The sequence below is a fragment of the Alternaria ventricosa genome, assembly GCF_023758065.1.
Source record: "Alternaria ventricosa strain BMP 2768 chromosome Unknown scaffold_2, whole genome shotgun sequence".
NCBI lineage: Eukaryota > Fungi > Ascomycota > Dothideomycetes > Pleosporales > Pleosporaceae > Alternaria > Alternaria ventricosa.
In genome coordinates, this window is record NW_026055682.1 from 1,772,059 (window position 1) to 1,786,283 (window position 14,225).

General features: G+C 52.2%; 4 protein-coding genes across 4 annotated transcripts; 3 read left to right on the top strand and 1 right to left on the bottom strand.

Annotated features, from left to right (window-relative positions):
- Positions 1-329: 329 nt before the first annotated feature.
- On the top strand, positions 330-3,937 carry J4E93_001584 (uncharacterized protein; the record flags this gene model as incomplete). The annotated part of the gene is made up of 4 exons (XM_049339535.1): positions 330-2,367; positions 2,807-3,177; positions 3,227-3,331; positions 3,407-3,937. 4 exons carry the CDS (start codon positions 330-332, stop codon positions 3,935-3,937), a joined length of 3,045 nt encoding a protein of 1,014 aa, XP_049203492.1.
- Positions 3,938-8,193: 4,256 nt separating this feature from the next.
- Positions 8,194-8,989, top strand: J4E93_001585 (uncharacterized protein; the record flags this gene model as incomplete). Its single annotated transcript, XM_049339536.1, has 2 exons — positions 8,194-8,661; positions 8,723-8,989. 2 exons carry the CDS (start codon positions 8,194-8,196, stop codon positions 8,987-8,989), a joined length of 735 nt encoding a protein of 244 aa, XP_049203493.1.
- A 295-nt stretch (positions 8,990-9,284) lies between these two features.
- On the bottom strand, positions 9,285-10,403 carry J4E93_001586 (uncharacterized protein; the record flags this gene model as incomplete). Its single annotated transcript, XM_049339537.1, has 3 exons — positions 9,285-9,581; positions 9,634-10,307; positions 10,358-10,403. 3 exons carry the CDS (start codon positions 10,401-10,403, stop codon positions 9,285-9,287), a joined length of 1,017 nt encoding a protein of 338 aa, XP_049203494.1.
- A 748-nt stretch (positions 10,404-11,151) lies between these two features.
- Positions 11,152-12,928, top strand: CCT8 (T-complex protein 1 subunit theta; the record flags this gene model as incomplete). The annotated part of the gene is made up of 3 exons (XM_049339538.1): positions 11,152-11,210; positions 11,270-11,640; positions 11,691-12,928. 3 exons carry the CDS (start codon positions 11,152-11,154, stop codon positions 12,926-12,928), a joined length of 1,668 nt encoding a protein of 555 aa, XP_049203495.1.
- Between the last annotated feature and the right edge of the window lie 1,297 nt (positions 12,929-14,225).

Here is a 14,225-nt window from a genome sequence, read left to right on the forward strand (position 1 = left end):
CGCGCTCACCACCTTGGACGCGATGTCTACGTAGACGAAGAGTTCAGGTCAGGAAGGGACAGAATGCCATGATCGCTCGGTTAATGCAGCCCTCCCCACATGCGCCCAGGTGGCTTGCGGGACGCATATGTACGCCAAGCCACTAGCACACGCCTCCAACGCGCGCGAACTTCCTCGAGGCGTGACGTTTGCGGTTCCCCAGCCTTGTCGCACCTTCTCACTCTCTCTTACTTGTCATTTTTTTGGTCGCTTGAATAGGCGCATATTTTCAGCAATCCTATGCGACTCTACTCCCGCTATTTTTATTACAATTGAGCACAGCACCGGCCATGACAGATTACAGCAAACAGACAGTCGCGCAACTGCGGCAGGTGTTGAAGGACCGGAGTATACCCAGCACCGGCTTGACACGAAAGGCGCAGATTATTGAGAAGCTCCAGGAGGCCGACCTCGCTGCTGAGACTCCCAGTGCGCCAGAAGAGGGTACCGAAAGCGCGGACGCGCCGCCGGATGCGGTGGAGCAAGTGAACACCGAAGTTGGCGACGACAATGCCACCAGAGAGCATGTCCCTGGACCAGCGCTCTCTGAGGCTGGAGGTATGCGCACTATAAGTACATCGCTGCCGCTAGATGCTGACCCGAATCTAGAAGCAGAGCAGCCTACACGCGAAGCCGAGCCAGAGCCTGTACCCGTACCCGCAGCGACTACCGATTCCCTCCCCGAGACAATTTCGCACATTGACAGCGATATTCCTCCACCAGACGAGATTAAAGCAATAGAGCGGCCTGCCGAGGACACGACCAATGTGGAGGAGCCCAGCCCAATACAACCCGCGGGAGTTTTCAATGCACCGCCCGCAGATGCCGACGATGTGGTTGGCCCAACTGTCACTGAGCCTACGGATGCGGAAGTTGGAGACGTAAAGAAGGTCGAAGTCGCAGAGGGCGAGCTGCCAGATGCTCCAGGACCGGCTGCTGAGGCTCTGCGGTTGGTTCAGCCAACGTCTGGACTTCCCGAAGATTTGCAAGACAGGAGCATGGACGCGAAGACAGCTTCACCCGGGTCCAATGAGCAACAATCCGTTGAGAAGCCGGAGTTGCTTACCGTGCCAGAGCCCTCGACGACGGAAACATCGAGGGTCAACACAGAGGAGGTAGAAACAGACTCGAAGAAGAGAAAGAGGAGGAGTGACACGCCCGAGATGGCAGATCAGGAAATCAAGGCAAAGAAGCACAGGCCCAGCCAGGAACCGGCGCCTGGCGTTCATCTGCAGGAAGACGAGGACACCGTCATGGAGCAAAGAAGATCGGAGGAAGAGACCGGAACTTCAGCACATGGCAATCCAAATGAAACAAATGACACTCGCTCTATACCAGCCGAGGAGGATCCGCCAGTTGCCGAGACTGACACAAGGCGCGAGAAAAAGGAAAAGGCCTCTCGGTACAAAGACCTCATGAAATCCAACGCGGACGACATACCCCAGGAAGCCTTGACTGATGACAGGCCCACGGTGCCCGCGCTCCACCCTGTGACATCTGCACTGTACATCCGCAACTTCATGCGCCCTCTGCGTCTGGAGCCACTGCGAGCACACCTAGTCTCTCTTGCCTCGCCGCCATCCACCTCACCGGACCCCACAATTGTGGAAACTCTTTTCCTGGACGCACTCAAGTCGCATGCGCTTGTACTCTTTAGCACTAAGACTGCTGCATCACGAGTACGAGCATCTTTGCATGGCTCCATCTGGCCCCCAGAAGGTAACAGGAAAGAGCTCTGGGTCGACTTCGTCCCGGATGAGCATGTGAAGGATTGGATCGAAGAGGAAGAGGACGCTGCAGCTGCCGAGAAGGAAGCTCGTGCAAACAAACGCTCACACAACCCCAAGCGGTTTGAAGTCGTATATCCAGAGTCCAGTGATGGCACTGTTGTAGCTGTATTCCAGGAAGTCGGTTCAGGCGCTCCTGCAAACGCACCACGAGGCCCACGCGTAAGCGCAGACGCACGAATGCCACCCATACAACAAGCACCAATGCCATCGCTCCCAACAGCCTCATCGAAAGATACCCGACAAAACACTGAAGCTCCATTTAAGACACTCCACGATCTATTCAGCTCCACAGAAGCGAAGCCCCAACTCTTTTATCTCCCCGTTTCAGATGATATTTCTGATCTGAGGCTAAAGGAACTGGACGCCGAGACAAGTAGAGACTGGGCACCTGGCCAGACAAGGAAGGGGCGGGGTATCAAGACTGAGATGAAGTACAAATACAGTTTTGACGACGATGACAGGGTCGTCGAAGTTGGTGAAGAGCGACCTGACTACAGAGGTGGCAGAGGCGGTAGTGGCTACAGAGGGCGAGGGAGGGGTGGATATAGAGGGAGAGGGGCAGACGTTTGGAGAGGATGAGTTACCCGAAAGAATGTAATCTTTGTGTAAGAAATATCGAAAGTCGAAGACTTGGGGCAGGTGCTCTGCAACAACTTTTCTTGGCCGGTTCCGCCTACCCTATATCAGGCCGCTGCTCGAAGTTGCAGCAGGCAGGAACGACGGCTACGGTATGCTGTAACCTCTTCAATCCAATGCTCCTCCTGCACCGATCTTGCTACGCATGATAGGGTGGCTCCCTACGTAGTCGCATACTGGTTTTCTCGCTCAGTTCGCACAACTGACGACAATGGCCGGCCAGTGTCCAGGCGACGAGCTTACGCATGATCTCATTGTCGAAGTGGCTTTACCCTTTGGCCATAAAGACATCACCTTCCATCTGCTGACTCTAAATGTCTGCTGCACTCTGGCGTCATTAGCGATTGGGGTTTCCGTCTTCCACATCATGCAACACACCCTGCACTACCGACACCCCCACGAACAAAGACACATCATACGTATCCTCTTCGTCATTCCGGTCTACGCATGGACGACATTACTCTCTTACGTGTTCTACAGAAATGCCGTCTACTGTGAGCTTGTCCGCGAATGCTACTCCGCGTATGCTGTCGCAAGCTTCTTCACGCTCATGTGTCATTATGTTGCACCTGATCTCCATGAGCAGAAAGAGTACTTTCGCCACGTCGAACCGAAGAATTGGGGTTGGCCGTTGAATTGGTTCCAGATGCTGACCGGCGGCGAGCACAAGGGGTTGCTGAGGAGGCCGAGGAGCGGCATTACCTGGTTCAATGTAAGTGATGGCCTAGCCTATTCTTTGAGAGGTTACTGATCATCCGCAGATCAACTACATCGGGATATTCCAATACGTTGTTCTTCGAACCATCGTAACAACCGTAGCCGTCATCACGTCATCCCTCGGTCAATTCTGCAAAGGAAGTCATAACGTACGCTACGCTTCGCTATGGACGGCCATCTTTGATGCACTCTCTGTTCTTGTTGCGATGTATTGCCTACATCAGATCTACGCGCAGCTCAAAGAAGATCTCGCACCCAACAGGCCCGTCTTCAAGATGGTTTGCGTCAAGCTTATCGTCTTCCTTACTTACTGGCAAACATGGCTCATCTCGCTGCTCATTCAATACGAAGCACTGCGACCTACGCGCTTCATTGCTCAACTGGATCTTCATGTCGGAATTACTTGCCTGCTTACATGCACTGAGACTTTGGTCTTCGCTGTCCTGCATTACTGGGCGTTCCCATGGAGGCCCTACAAGATCGATCGGCTTCCAAAGTTTCCGAAACAAATATACGAGTGTGGACCCAATGAAGCACTGGTAGAGGTATTGAACCCTTGGGATTATTGCTGCGCCGCTGCTCGCGGCTTCCGTTGGCTATTCCATGGCGTTCACTTTCGGAACGAGAGCGTAGCCTACAAGCTCGATTGCCAGGCTCATGGTCCCAGGAGTCGAGGCGACACGCAGTCAGAGCCACTACACGACGGATCAAAACACGGTAGGAGGTTCAAAGAGAAAGATCGCAAAACAGCTTGAAGCACTCGTGGACTGCGTACGCAAAGAGATAACGAGGAGGCGCGCAGGAGAGAATGCAAGACTAGATACACAAAGTATGACAATTTGAGCAATAGTCAAACCTATATCTGGGTAGCAACACGGAACAAGAATATTAGTACATTTACCTTCTTGATCACAGCCTCTTGCAACGTTGTGAAGCTTTGGAATCATAATGGCGTTAGGTTGCCGACGGGCCGCGTAGCGCTTACATAACACCGATGAAGCTCGGCACGATCTTCACCAGCACCACAGCTACAGCTCTCGTCCTTCAGACTTCGCAATCCCGCAAATCCCCAATGTGTCCAGGTTCCCCACAGCGAATCCTTCTGGTGCCAGTGGGACAGTTAGCGTCGCTGCTAAAGTATGCACGCGACAGCGGCTAGCTTCCGCGTGTCTGGTATTTGAGTCGGCCTGCCCGCATCGAGCGCGTTCCGTTCCTCGATGCGATCGCTTCGCACACTCGCTCTGAGCCTGAGCACAGCACACCATGCCGTCCAAATCACGTGGACTGAGGACCTCGACAGGGTGGTAAGTTCATGCAGATCAAGTATGCATCATTTACTATGAAAGCAGAAGCTTCAACCTTTCAATGCACAGCACCTTAAGCGCAACGCTAACAAGTGTAACAGCTTGACATGCCGTAAGCGCAAGGTCAAGTGCGACGAAAGCCATCCAAGTTGCAGGAACTGCGAAAGAGTCCAACGAGATTGTGTGTATGCTGAGAGGACCCCAACACCCCGACGCCCACGAGCACTAAGTGCGCGTGACGTCGACGTGACCGCAGCTATTGGAGACTCAGCGCCATCAAACAATGAGACCGAGCCTGGGTCTGTAGGCATACCAACGCTAGGTTCAGAGCCTGTGGAGCCGTTACAGTCGTGGCCCTCATTCCCCGCAGAACCGCCGGAGCTCACTGAAAGTATACTACCAAACGATGATTTCTTCCTTGACGATAGTCTTTTCACCTTCGGGGAAAGCTTGGCGCCTAATTTTGGACCTGTCGAATGGTAACTTCGACCCGCTTATTGAGATTGACGTTGGCTAAGATCTGATAGGTATGATCTACTGGCGGAAGACGCGATCAACAGTATGCAAGGGCAAACGAATAGCAATCGCTGGAATTTCGATATTGCAAGTCTATCAAGAAGACAATCCCCTCGGCAATCCGTCGCTCTAGCAGGCGATGATGACCCTTTTGGTAGCGTCAACGTTCACACAGTCGCAATAGCCGAGCAACCATGGAATACGGAAGCAAGGATTGAGTTGAAGCGGCAAGAGCTGACGTACTTTGAACATTATGTCAGTGAAGTAGCTCCAATCTTGGATCTCTTCGACCCTGCGAAGCACTTTGCGAACGTTGTCCCCCATCTCGCCTTGCATAACGTAGGTTTACTCAAATCCTTGTTGGCAGTCGGTGCATGTCATATGGCCCTATCCCAGGACCAGGATATCGTCAATGAGGCAGCTTCTCAGGTTCAGCCCGATACGCCCGCTTCGTCTTCTAGCGTGTCGTCCACTTCACGAAGGGCTGCCGAACAACTGTACTATGAGACACTGCAGTATCTATCGCAGAATATATGGCATCAGTCATATACTAATTCACGCGAAATATTGGTCACTGCTACGATGATCTCGACATATGGTAAGCAATGTCTCTGTACAAATAATGTGCGAAAGGTACTAATTATACGTACCAACTCGTAGAAATGTTTGGTACGGCTGGCAATCCCGATCACAGTAATTGGGATCGGCATCTGAGGGGAGCTTTCTGGATACAAAAGAATGCAGGCGCAAGCGGCGAGTCTCCCGATAGTCTGCAACGTGCAGTTTGGTGGGCTTGGCTGCGGCAAGACATCTGGGCAGCTTTTCGTACTGGACGACCAGCACTGACAATACATCAGCCCAAGGTACCGATGGTGGAACTCACGTCGGAAGGACTGGCGACACGCATCATATATATCGCCGCAAAATGTGTGCAGTTCGCGGCAGCGCCGAAGCAAGGGGACATAGCTGGCTATATCGAAGCAGGAGAAACACTACTCCGAATGCTAGATGCATGGAAAAGTCTCCTTCCATCAAGCTTCGAGCCCATCCCTGTGGAGACTGGACCCACTGCATCTTCTCCGAGTTCGACCCTTGAAGCGAAGCCGACGCCAATATGGATACACCCTCCCGCTCATGCCGCTGCTATCCAAACTTACCATTTTGCGCGAATAATCATGATTCTCAATCAGCCAACGACAGGAGGACTCAACACGTATCAAACTCGCTTCAAGCTTCTTCGCGAAAGTACATCGACAATATGTGGTATAGCTTTGGCACAGCAATCGCAAAACTCCCCATCGGCTTTTGTCAGCTTTCAGGCTATCTATGCAGGTATATATATCAGCACTTCATACATGTTCAGATTACTGACTTGACATCAGCGGCACTCTGTATGGAGACACCAGATCGACAAGCTGAGATACTGGAGATTCTCAGATCCGTCTTGAGCATAAGCAAGTTCCCATCAGTCTCGATACTAGACGAATTGGTCAACGTCTGGGGTGGGAAGCCAAATTGATGATACCAATGGGGTGTCTCCATACTGGTACATGATTATCCATGCAATTGTTTTCGGGCTTGTCGCTAGACGACGTATCCACGCTATACCAGAGAGGCACAGCTACAATTAGAGCAGCACATATGCGGAACCCTTGTCGCGCTTCGGACGCCACTCTGATGTTCGGAACATGACGCACAAGTCTGGGGCCTTGCCGACGAAGCTACTTGGACAATCGGCGAACCTGGTAATCTCGCATCGAGCGCCAATCGGGTTTGATTCAGGCCCATCTGCGCTAGCGCATCGTACTGCCATTTCGGGCCGTTTTGGTGTTGGCCATCACCATCTTGCGAAGAAAAGCTCGAATTGAGTACTGAAACGCATTACATTAAACCAGCGGTTGTACTTGGTTCGGTCGTATTGCGAGTTCCTCAAGTCAAGGGCCGCAAGCCATTCATTGCTATCGAAGTTCAAGCAACAAAGAGATGAGAACACTACACCAGCCTTCCCGTCTCCATACCGCTTTGGCAAGAGCATGCCGAGTATGATATTCTTTGATTGTTCGGAACGCTAGCCTTTTTCTGTTACCCCAAATATTGAGAAACTGCTAAAGCAATTTCAGTATGATGGAATTGGGTTCATGGCGCCTGACTTTCGGACATCAACACACTGCACTGGGGGTGCCGCTAAGTTTTCAATGACTGGGAAGGACCTTACTTCCAAGCTTTGATCAGTATGTTTCTGTAGTTGGGCTTCTTGATATAGTAGGAACAATATCTGTCATTGATAGCGCACTCTTAATCTATTCCATCAAAGCCCTCGCTTCACAGTTCCTCACATTTCGCCAAGCACTGATACATGAGAAGGATCAAATTTCTGGACGAATCCTGGATGAAAACAACTCTCCGAGACGCTGTCAAATCTTTCCGTAGCGAGCAGCCATGGTGGCACGCACTCAACACCTTCGTATTTCCTCACATACAACAATCACTATAGGCTAAAGACCGACGTATCAGTTTACGTATGGGGGAATCGTTACCTTATTGACGTCCCTTCATTCGTCGTGTTTCATGTTGCTGACGGACACGGCCGGTGCTGCACAGCGTCAGCACCTTAACAAGCGGCTGCATACCCTCCCTTTCTAGGATTCCCCACACGGCTCAGTTTAACTTTATATTGACGATACAACCTCATATGAATTCGATCAACTATGCATATGCGCGATCAAAGAACGCTGGCCTTACACACCCCGGATATCCGTTCAGCGCAACCTGCAGCCGCGAAAGGGGAGCAAACGAGTACACCTCGGGCGAATGCCGCCTGACCTCATCTCCCCTCACTTCTACTCTTCCAGCCTTGACAAACGTCGAGCAACATCACCGGACTTCGTCTCGATATTGCAATCGCTATACTGACATGACATACCGCTGAACTTGCTTCTATAGCAATCTAAAATCATTCCCATGACGATATGGGGTTTCGTGTTCATTGAAACTGTGGGTGGTTATTGAAGTTGTGGTCTATATGCCGTGGTGATGGCTTTACCCAGAGTACATGCCCTTGAACAGACGCAAAAGACTACACTGACACATATAAAGTCTATCTGAAAGACCCGAGAGAGCGAGCATCTCCTCACGAAACAACAATCAATCTCATCCAGTCATCTACCTGAGCTGTACTTACCGCATCCACGATGAGGTATACGACCACTGCCGCCACTCTTCTTAGCCTCGCGACCACCTTCGCGCACCCTTCGCCCTCCGCCGACCCCCTTCGTATCCTCCCACCCAACTGGTCGTTCACCATATCCTCCATCCGCGGCCCAGGCTGTCCAGACTCCGGCAAGAACGGCACCGTCTCGCGCACCACGCGCCCAACCTTTGGCTCTAACACCGTTGATGGCAGCGAGATCTACTACTGGTACATCGCATACCCATGGATGCGTGTCGACCTCGAGGCTGGCCCACGCCATACATGGTGCGAGACGACGCTGGCATACAAGGAGTACAAGGATTTCGATAAGACTGCTGAGTCAGAGGAGTATAAGCTCAGGCTGCACAAGAACGGGACAAAGGGCATCATGACGTACGAGCTTGATGAGGGAGTGCAAGTCTACTGGGACTTTGCTTACTACGTGGGCGAAGGGGTTGGAAGAACGGAGGTACGTTGTCCATAATACTGAACCCTCCAATAGTCAGACCATGTACTGACTCTTCCAACAGGTCGCCGATACCATTGACTTGACTGGCCCTGCTTCATCTGGCCCGTATGCTCAAGAACACTACTCTAACATCAGTTACCCACCCGAGCTAATTCCTCAGCCCAATTGCGGAAGTGGTACGTTCACTTTCCGCACAGAGATGTGGGTACAAGGCAAGGAAGGTCAGAAGGGTGTTGTAGATAGTGAGCATTCCTACAGCGAGGCGCTTGGTGACCAGTACTATGGCGCGCAGCAGGGGTTCAGTTATGATTGGGAGAAGTGCACATAAGGGTTACAGGATGAGAGCTATGCTTGGAGATGAGAGGGGCAAGATTTACAATGGCCGCAGGGGAAAAGTTATTCGCGTTATGGAAGATATGTGTCCAAAGATTATCAGTCGTGTTTTCAGCGTCCTTCCTGTTCTCAAACATGCTGATGTGGAGTTCACTCTCAGTGAGCTTTTATCATTGACCAGCGATCTCGGCGTAGCATCCATCATGATTACTTTGCATGGTGTTACCGGGAATATCATGTGTTACACGCGTTCAGTATCAACGCTAGAATACATTGGTAGTACATATCAATCATCGCTCTGCCAACATGTTCTTGATCTGCCGCCAGTAGCTGCCGTCTACTTCCTTCTGCAATTCGTCCTTGGCTAGCCACTTGAAGTCTTGAAGACCAAGCTTGTTCTCCTTGAGGTTGACCTGGCCGGCCATGATGCGCGCCTTCAGGAAGAAGGTCTTCGAGCCGTACTCCTTGAGGTCGCCCGTGGGCTTGGGTTCGCGGTAGTCCACTTGGTGGTGGCCAATTGGCACGTGGCCGACAAGCCAAGTGTTCATGTTGATGCCACCGGTGTGTGTGATGATACGACTCGCTGCCTGGTAGTTGTTAGCGTCTCAGTAGATATCCATGGGATGTGGTATTGCGTACACCGTGCAGGTTCTCCTCCTTCAAGCGATCCTGTGGGAACTGCCATTGCCCCTCCTTATTCTTCACAAGCAGATATAGCGTTCTCTGGAGCGCGCGATTTAAGCTCTTAGTGTCGTTTTTCTGGTCCGCTTCTGTTATCCTCGGCATTGGCTTCTCTACGGGCTCGCGCTCCATCTTCTTTGCGCCACTGGTGTCCGATGCATCCTCCAGGCCAGATTGCTCAGCGTCCTCGATAAGCTTGCTAACTTGGTGTTCAAAGTCGCTCTCTTGTGCTCCTACAAGAAGCTCGTCATTCCATGCTTCGTCTCCGTAACCTTGGTATCGTCCGATGTCGCGGGCGGGGGTCAGCCGTTGCTTCATTTTCCGTTTCCATTCTAGGTCTGCAGGTGTTCGCTTCTTTACGTAGAAGTATCTTGTAAAGGGTAGCGCAAGTCGTTCGTTCAGTCGTCGTTGGTATAGGAAAAAGGCAGCTTCGAAAGGGTGGAGGTCGCGTGTTATTTGCGGCGGGCGGGACAGGACGACACCAGCGTTGACAGCATAGGATGTTGACGGCGATACCTGGGCAACGGGAGGAATGTGTTGGGCGACTTGGTCCTCGGTTTGGACAGCCGCGGCGGCGGCGGATGCATATGTGCGGGCGACGGTGTCTCTACATGAGCGACATATTGATTGACCTTCGTTCGTCAGCGCTCCAGATGCCTCTAGCCCCAATTGCTTTCCATACCGGCTCGTGAGGCCAATCGCCTCGTTGTCTGCTGTCCGGCGTTCATTTCTCCCAGTGCCCTCCGCGGTATCTCGATGCAGCCGCTGCCATCTCGAGATCTCAGAAAAGTTCGGGGAGCGGAGGTGCATTGGGTCTAGCGGCATTACCTAAGCAGATGTTCCGAGTTAACTTTTCTTCGGCGCGAACACCATCTCTTCTTCTCTACGGCACCTATCCTTATCCCCAGCATACTCGCACTGTCATGAGATCCTGGTCATTTAACGGTGCCTAGAGGGAGTCGAGCAGTCTTTTTCGCTAGCGGTACCTTCACAAATCCTAAGGTGTACGGCTAGATAGATTTTGCTCACATTCGTACGCGCTTAAGGACCTTATACGCTTGCATGATTATCTATGCGACGATGTTATGTTGAAAATGGCACAACAGTCAGCTTACCCGCTGGCTCATGCGTTGCGTGCGTCTACGTATGCTTTCAAGCAGAGCGGTCTTAGGTGTACCGTAACTATCGCCAGAATAACGTTGGCGGCTGATAACTCCACGCGCCTTTGCCCCCGTTCCAACTCTCGAGAAGGCGCACGATTAATGACTCAGGTGACGTAGCGTAGCTGTACACATCATCTCAATATATCACATTTGATACCTTACTCCCGGGACAGTTGAAGGTGCATTATCGGTGTTTCCTTCCCCCGATCTCCAAGTCTTGGCATCGAAATTTGGGACTGGACGCGTTCTCGCCGCGCAGAGCTTAGACGCAGGCACACCACCACAACCCTAATACCCCTCACACGCCGCCAACATGTCTCTCACGATACCCAACGCTCCTAATGCCGGCTTGTTCAAGCAAGGTTACCAGAAGTATGGCCCTTTGCAACCCCGCAATCACAGTAAACAACCAGCTAACCACCCCGCAACAGCTACGACGCCGAAGATGGCGCTGTTATTCGCAACATCGACGCCTGCCGGACGATTGCCCAGACCGTTCAGACCTCTCTGGGGCCCTATGGACGCAACAAGATTGTCATAAACCACCTTCAGAAAATGATCCTTACCTCGGACGCGGCGACGATACTGCGAGAACTCGAGGTTGTACACCCTGCGGCGAAGCTTCTCGTCATGGCCAGCCAGCAGCAAGAGGCAGAGATGGGTGATGCGACAAACCTGGTCATCGTGCTGGCCGGTGAGCTGCTGAAGAAGGCGGAGGAGTTAATACGGATGGGCCTGAAGACAAGTGACATTGTCCTGGGTTACGAGAAGGCACAGCTTGCGGCTCTGCAGACACTGGAGGGTATGTCACGCACGTGAAGTGGCAGCTGAATGGGGGCTAATCTATCACAGAGCTGGTATGCGACAAAGTCGAAGACATCCGCTCGCAGCAAGAACTCAGCAAAGCCATCCGCACCGTAGTCGCAGCCAAGCAGTCGGGCAGCGAAGACTTCCTCGCTGACCTCGTCGCCGAAGCCGTTCTCGCCGTCCTCCCCAAGAACCCCATCAACTTCAATGTCGACAACGTCCGCGTAGTAAAGATCATGGGCGGTGCCCTGGAGCAGAGCAAGGTCGTCAAGGGCATGGTCTTCGCAAGACAGCCAGACGGTACCGTCACAAAGGCGACAAAGGCCAAGGTCGGAGTCTTCTCATGTCCCATCGACATTTCACAGACCGAGACCAAGGGCACGGTACTGTTGCACAACGCAAAGGAGATGATGGACTTTACAAAGGGCGAGGAGCAGCAAGTGGAGCAGATCATCAAGGAGCTCCACGACTCCGGTATGAGGGTCGTTGTTGCTGGCTCGACCATCGGAGAGCTGGCCCTCCACTACCTCAACCGCTACAACATCCTCGTCATCAAGGTTCTCTCCAAATTCGAGCTTCGACGGTTATGCAGGGTAGTCGGTGCTACGCCGCTCGCTCGTCTCGGTGCACCTATGCCAGATGAGATGGGTACTATCGACGTCGTGGAGACACTGGAAATTGGCGGTGACCGCGTCACAGTATTCAGACAGGAGAATGAGCAGACACGGACCGCGACTCTGGTTCTACGCGGCGCTACTCAGAACCACCTCGACGACGTTGAGCGGGCGATTGACGACGGTGTCAACGTGGTCAAGGCCATCACCCGTGATCCTCGACTGGTTCCAGGTGCTGGAGCAACAGAGATGCAGCTTGTTGAGAAGATCAAGGCTATCGCGGACAAGACATCCGGTCTGGCGCAATACTCTATCCGCAAGTACGCTGAAGCTTTCGAGGTCATTCCACGAACTCTCGCCGAGTCAGCCGGTCTGGACGCAACTGAAGTTCTCGCCAAGCTGTACGTCGCACACGCTGCACAGAAAGGCAGGAAAGACGACGAGTGGACTGTCGGTGTCGATATTGAGAACGACGACAACACCGGTACACTCGATGCCAAGGAAGAGGGCATTCTCGATCTCTGGGTTAGCAAGATGTGGGCCATCAAGCTCGCTACCGAGGCTGCGAGGACGGTTCTCAGTGTCGACCAGATCATTGTCGCAAGGCAAGCTGGTGGACCCAAGATGCCTGGAAAGGCGCAGCCGGGCAACTGGGACCAAGATGATTAAACTTCGTTGCCGGTATGAGGGGTAGTGTATAATGACATCAACTAGACGCTATTGAAGCACCAGACGAATGATATCTTCGTTCTACCTCACCGGGTTTCGGCTGTTCACGTGTCACGTATATCATGGTATGGAAGTACCGAATGCTTCTGAGCGAACCCGACCAACTTTGGAGCTGATGTGATCATTTGTCCGGCTTCTCGGGCACTCGTGGGGTTGTTCTTAATATGATGTCTCTTCGACTCAAGCTACCAAAACCCAGAGCTCGTACCAGGATGTTGGTCCGTTGGCTTTCATTGGATTAGGAACATGAGGTTTGTTTTTCTTCTTCAGCTCAGTTCTGAGCTCATATACGGTCCTTGTGTGGTCTTATTTTGATCCTGGTCTAGCTGGAAACTTGCAGTAGCAGTCCAATCAATCCTCGCCGCGGAAGCGGCCTTATCTACCCCTCGTTGATTCTGAACGCAATCCTTCAGCCAAGAGCATGCAGAGTTTATCGATTTTTGCTCTAGCATTACAGCTATGTCAACACTTACTGCAGACTTGTCCAGGGCCTGGTTGGCATGAACAGCAGACGTTGCTACCCGAGATGCATGATGCATCGGCACCCAGCTCCCACTCCCGCTGCTTCCATAGATCACGCGGTCCGTGTTTCGCGCTTGGCCCGACAGAGGCATGATCCGCGACAATGATGCAGCAGGATGCTGGGTGAACGCGACAGATCGCTTTCCTCTTTGTTCTTCCAGTATTCCTCTGTAAGCATAATTTCCACGGAGGTGCCGAATCGCTTGGCGTCTGGCGAAGTATAAAAAGCCGCTCTTTTCGCCTTGGTCCACTTGTACGCCACATTTTTCGTGTTTTCCTACATATCGCTCTTCGCTCGATCAGCGTACACTCGTCAATACCGAACACATTTATTGAGCACTTTGCTCAATGCGCAGGTCGTAAACTGTGGTATGGTCTTCAAATCTAGTTAGCCCTGTTTGACTAACTGTTCGATAGTCGAAAACATCATCAACGCCATCTTGCCGAGCACAATATTCCATTCATCGACCTACAGTATCTCGCTGTGAGTTCCCTACCTACACCCATCCCCCATCTCCACATATCCACATATACAAATATCCCACCTCCACACCTCCACATCTCCCCAAAGCCGGTCTCAACCCCTACGCCTCACGGTGCGGGTCTTTTGGTGTTAAAAATTATTTGTGTCACTTATTGTTACTCTCCGATCCTCTCCAGCTATCTATCGCAACTGTCGAGCGCCTGACTGCAAAGCAGTGTATCGGCGCGGCGG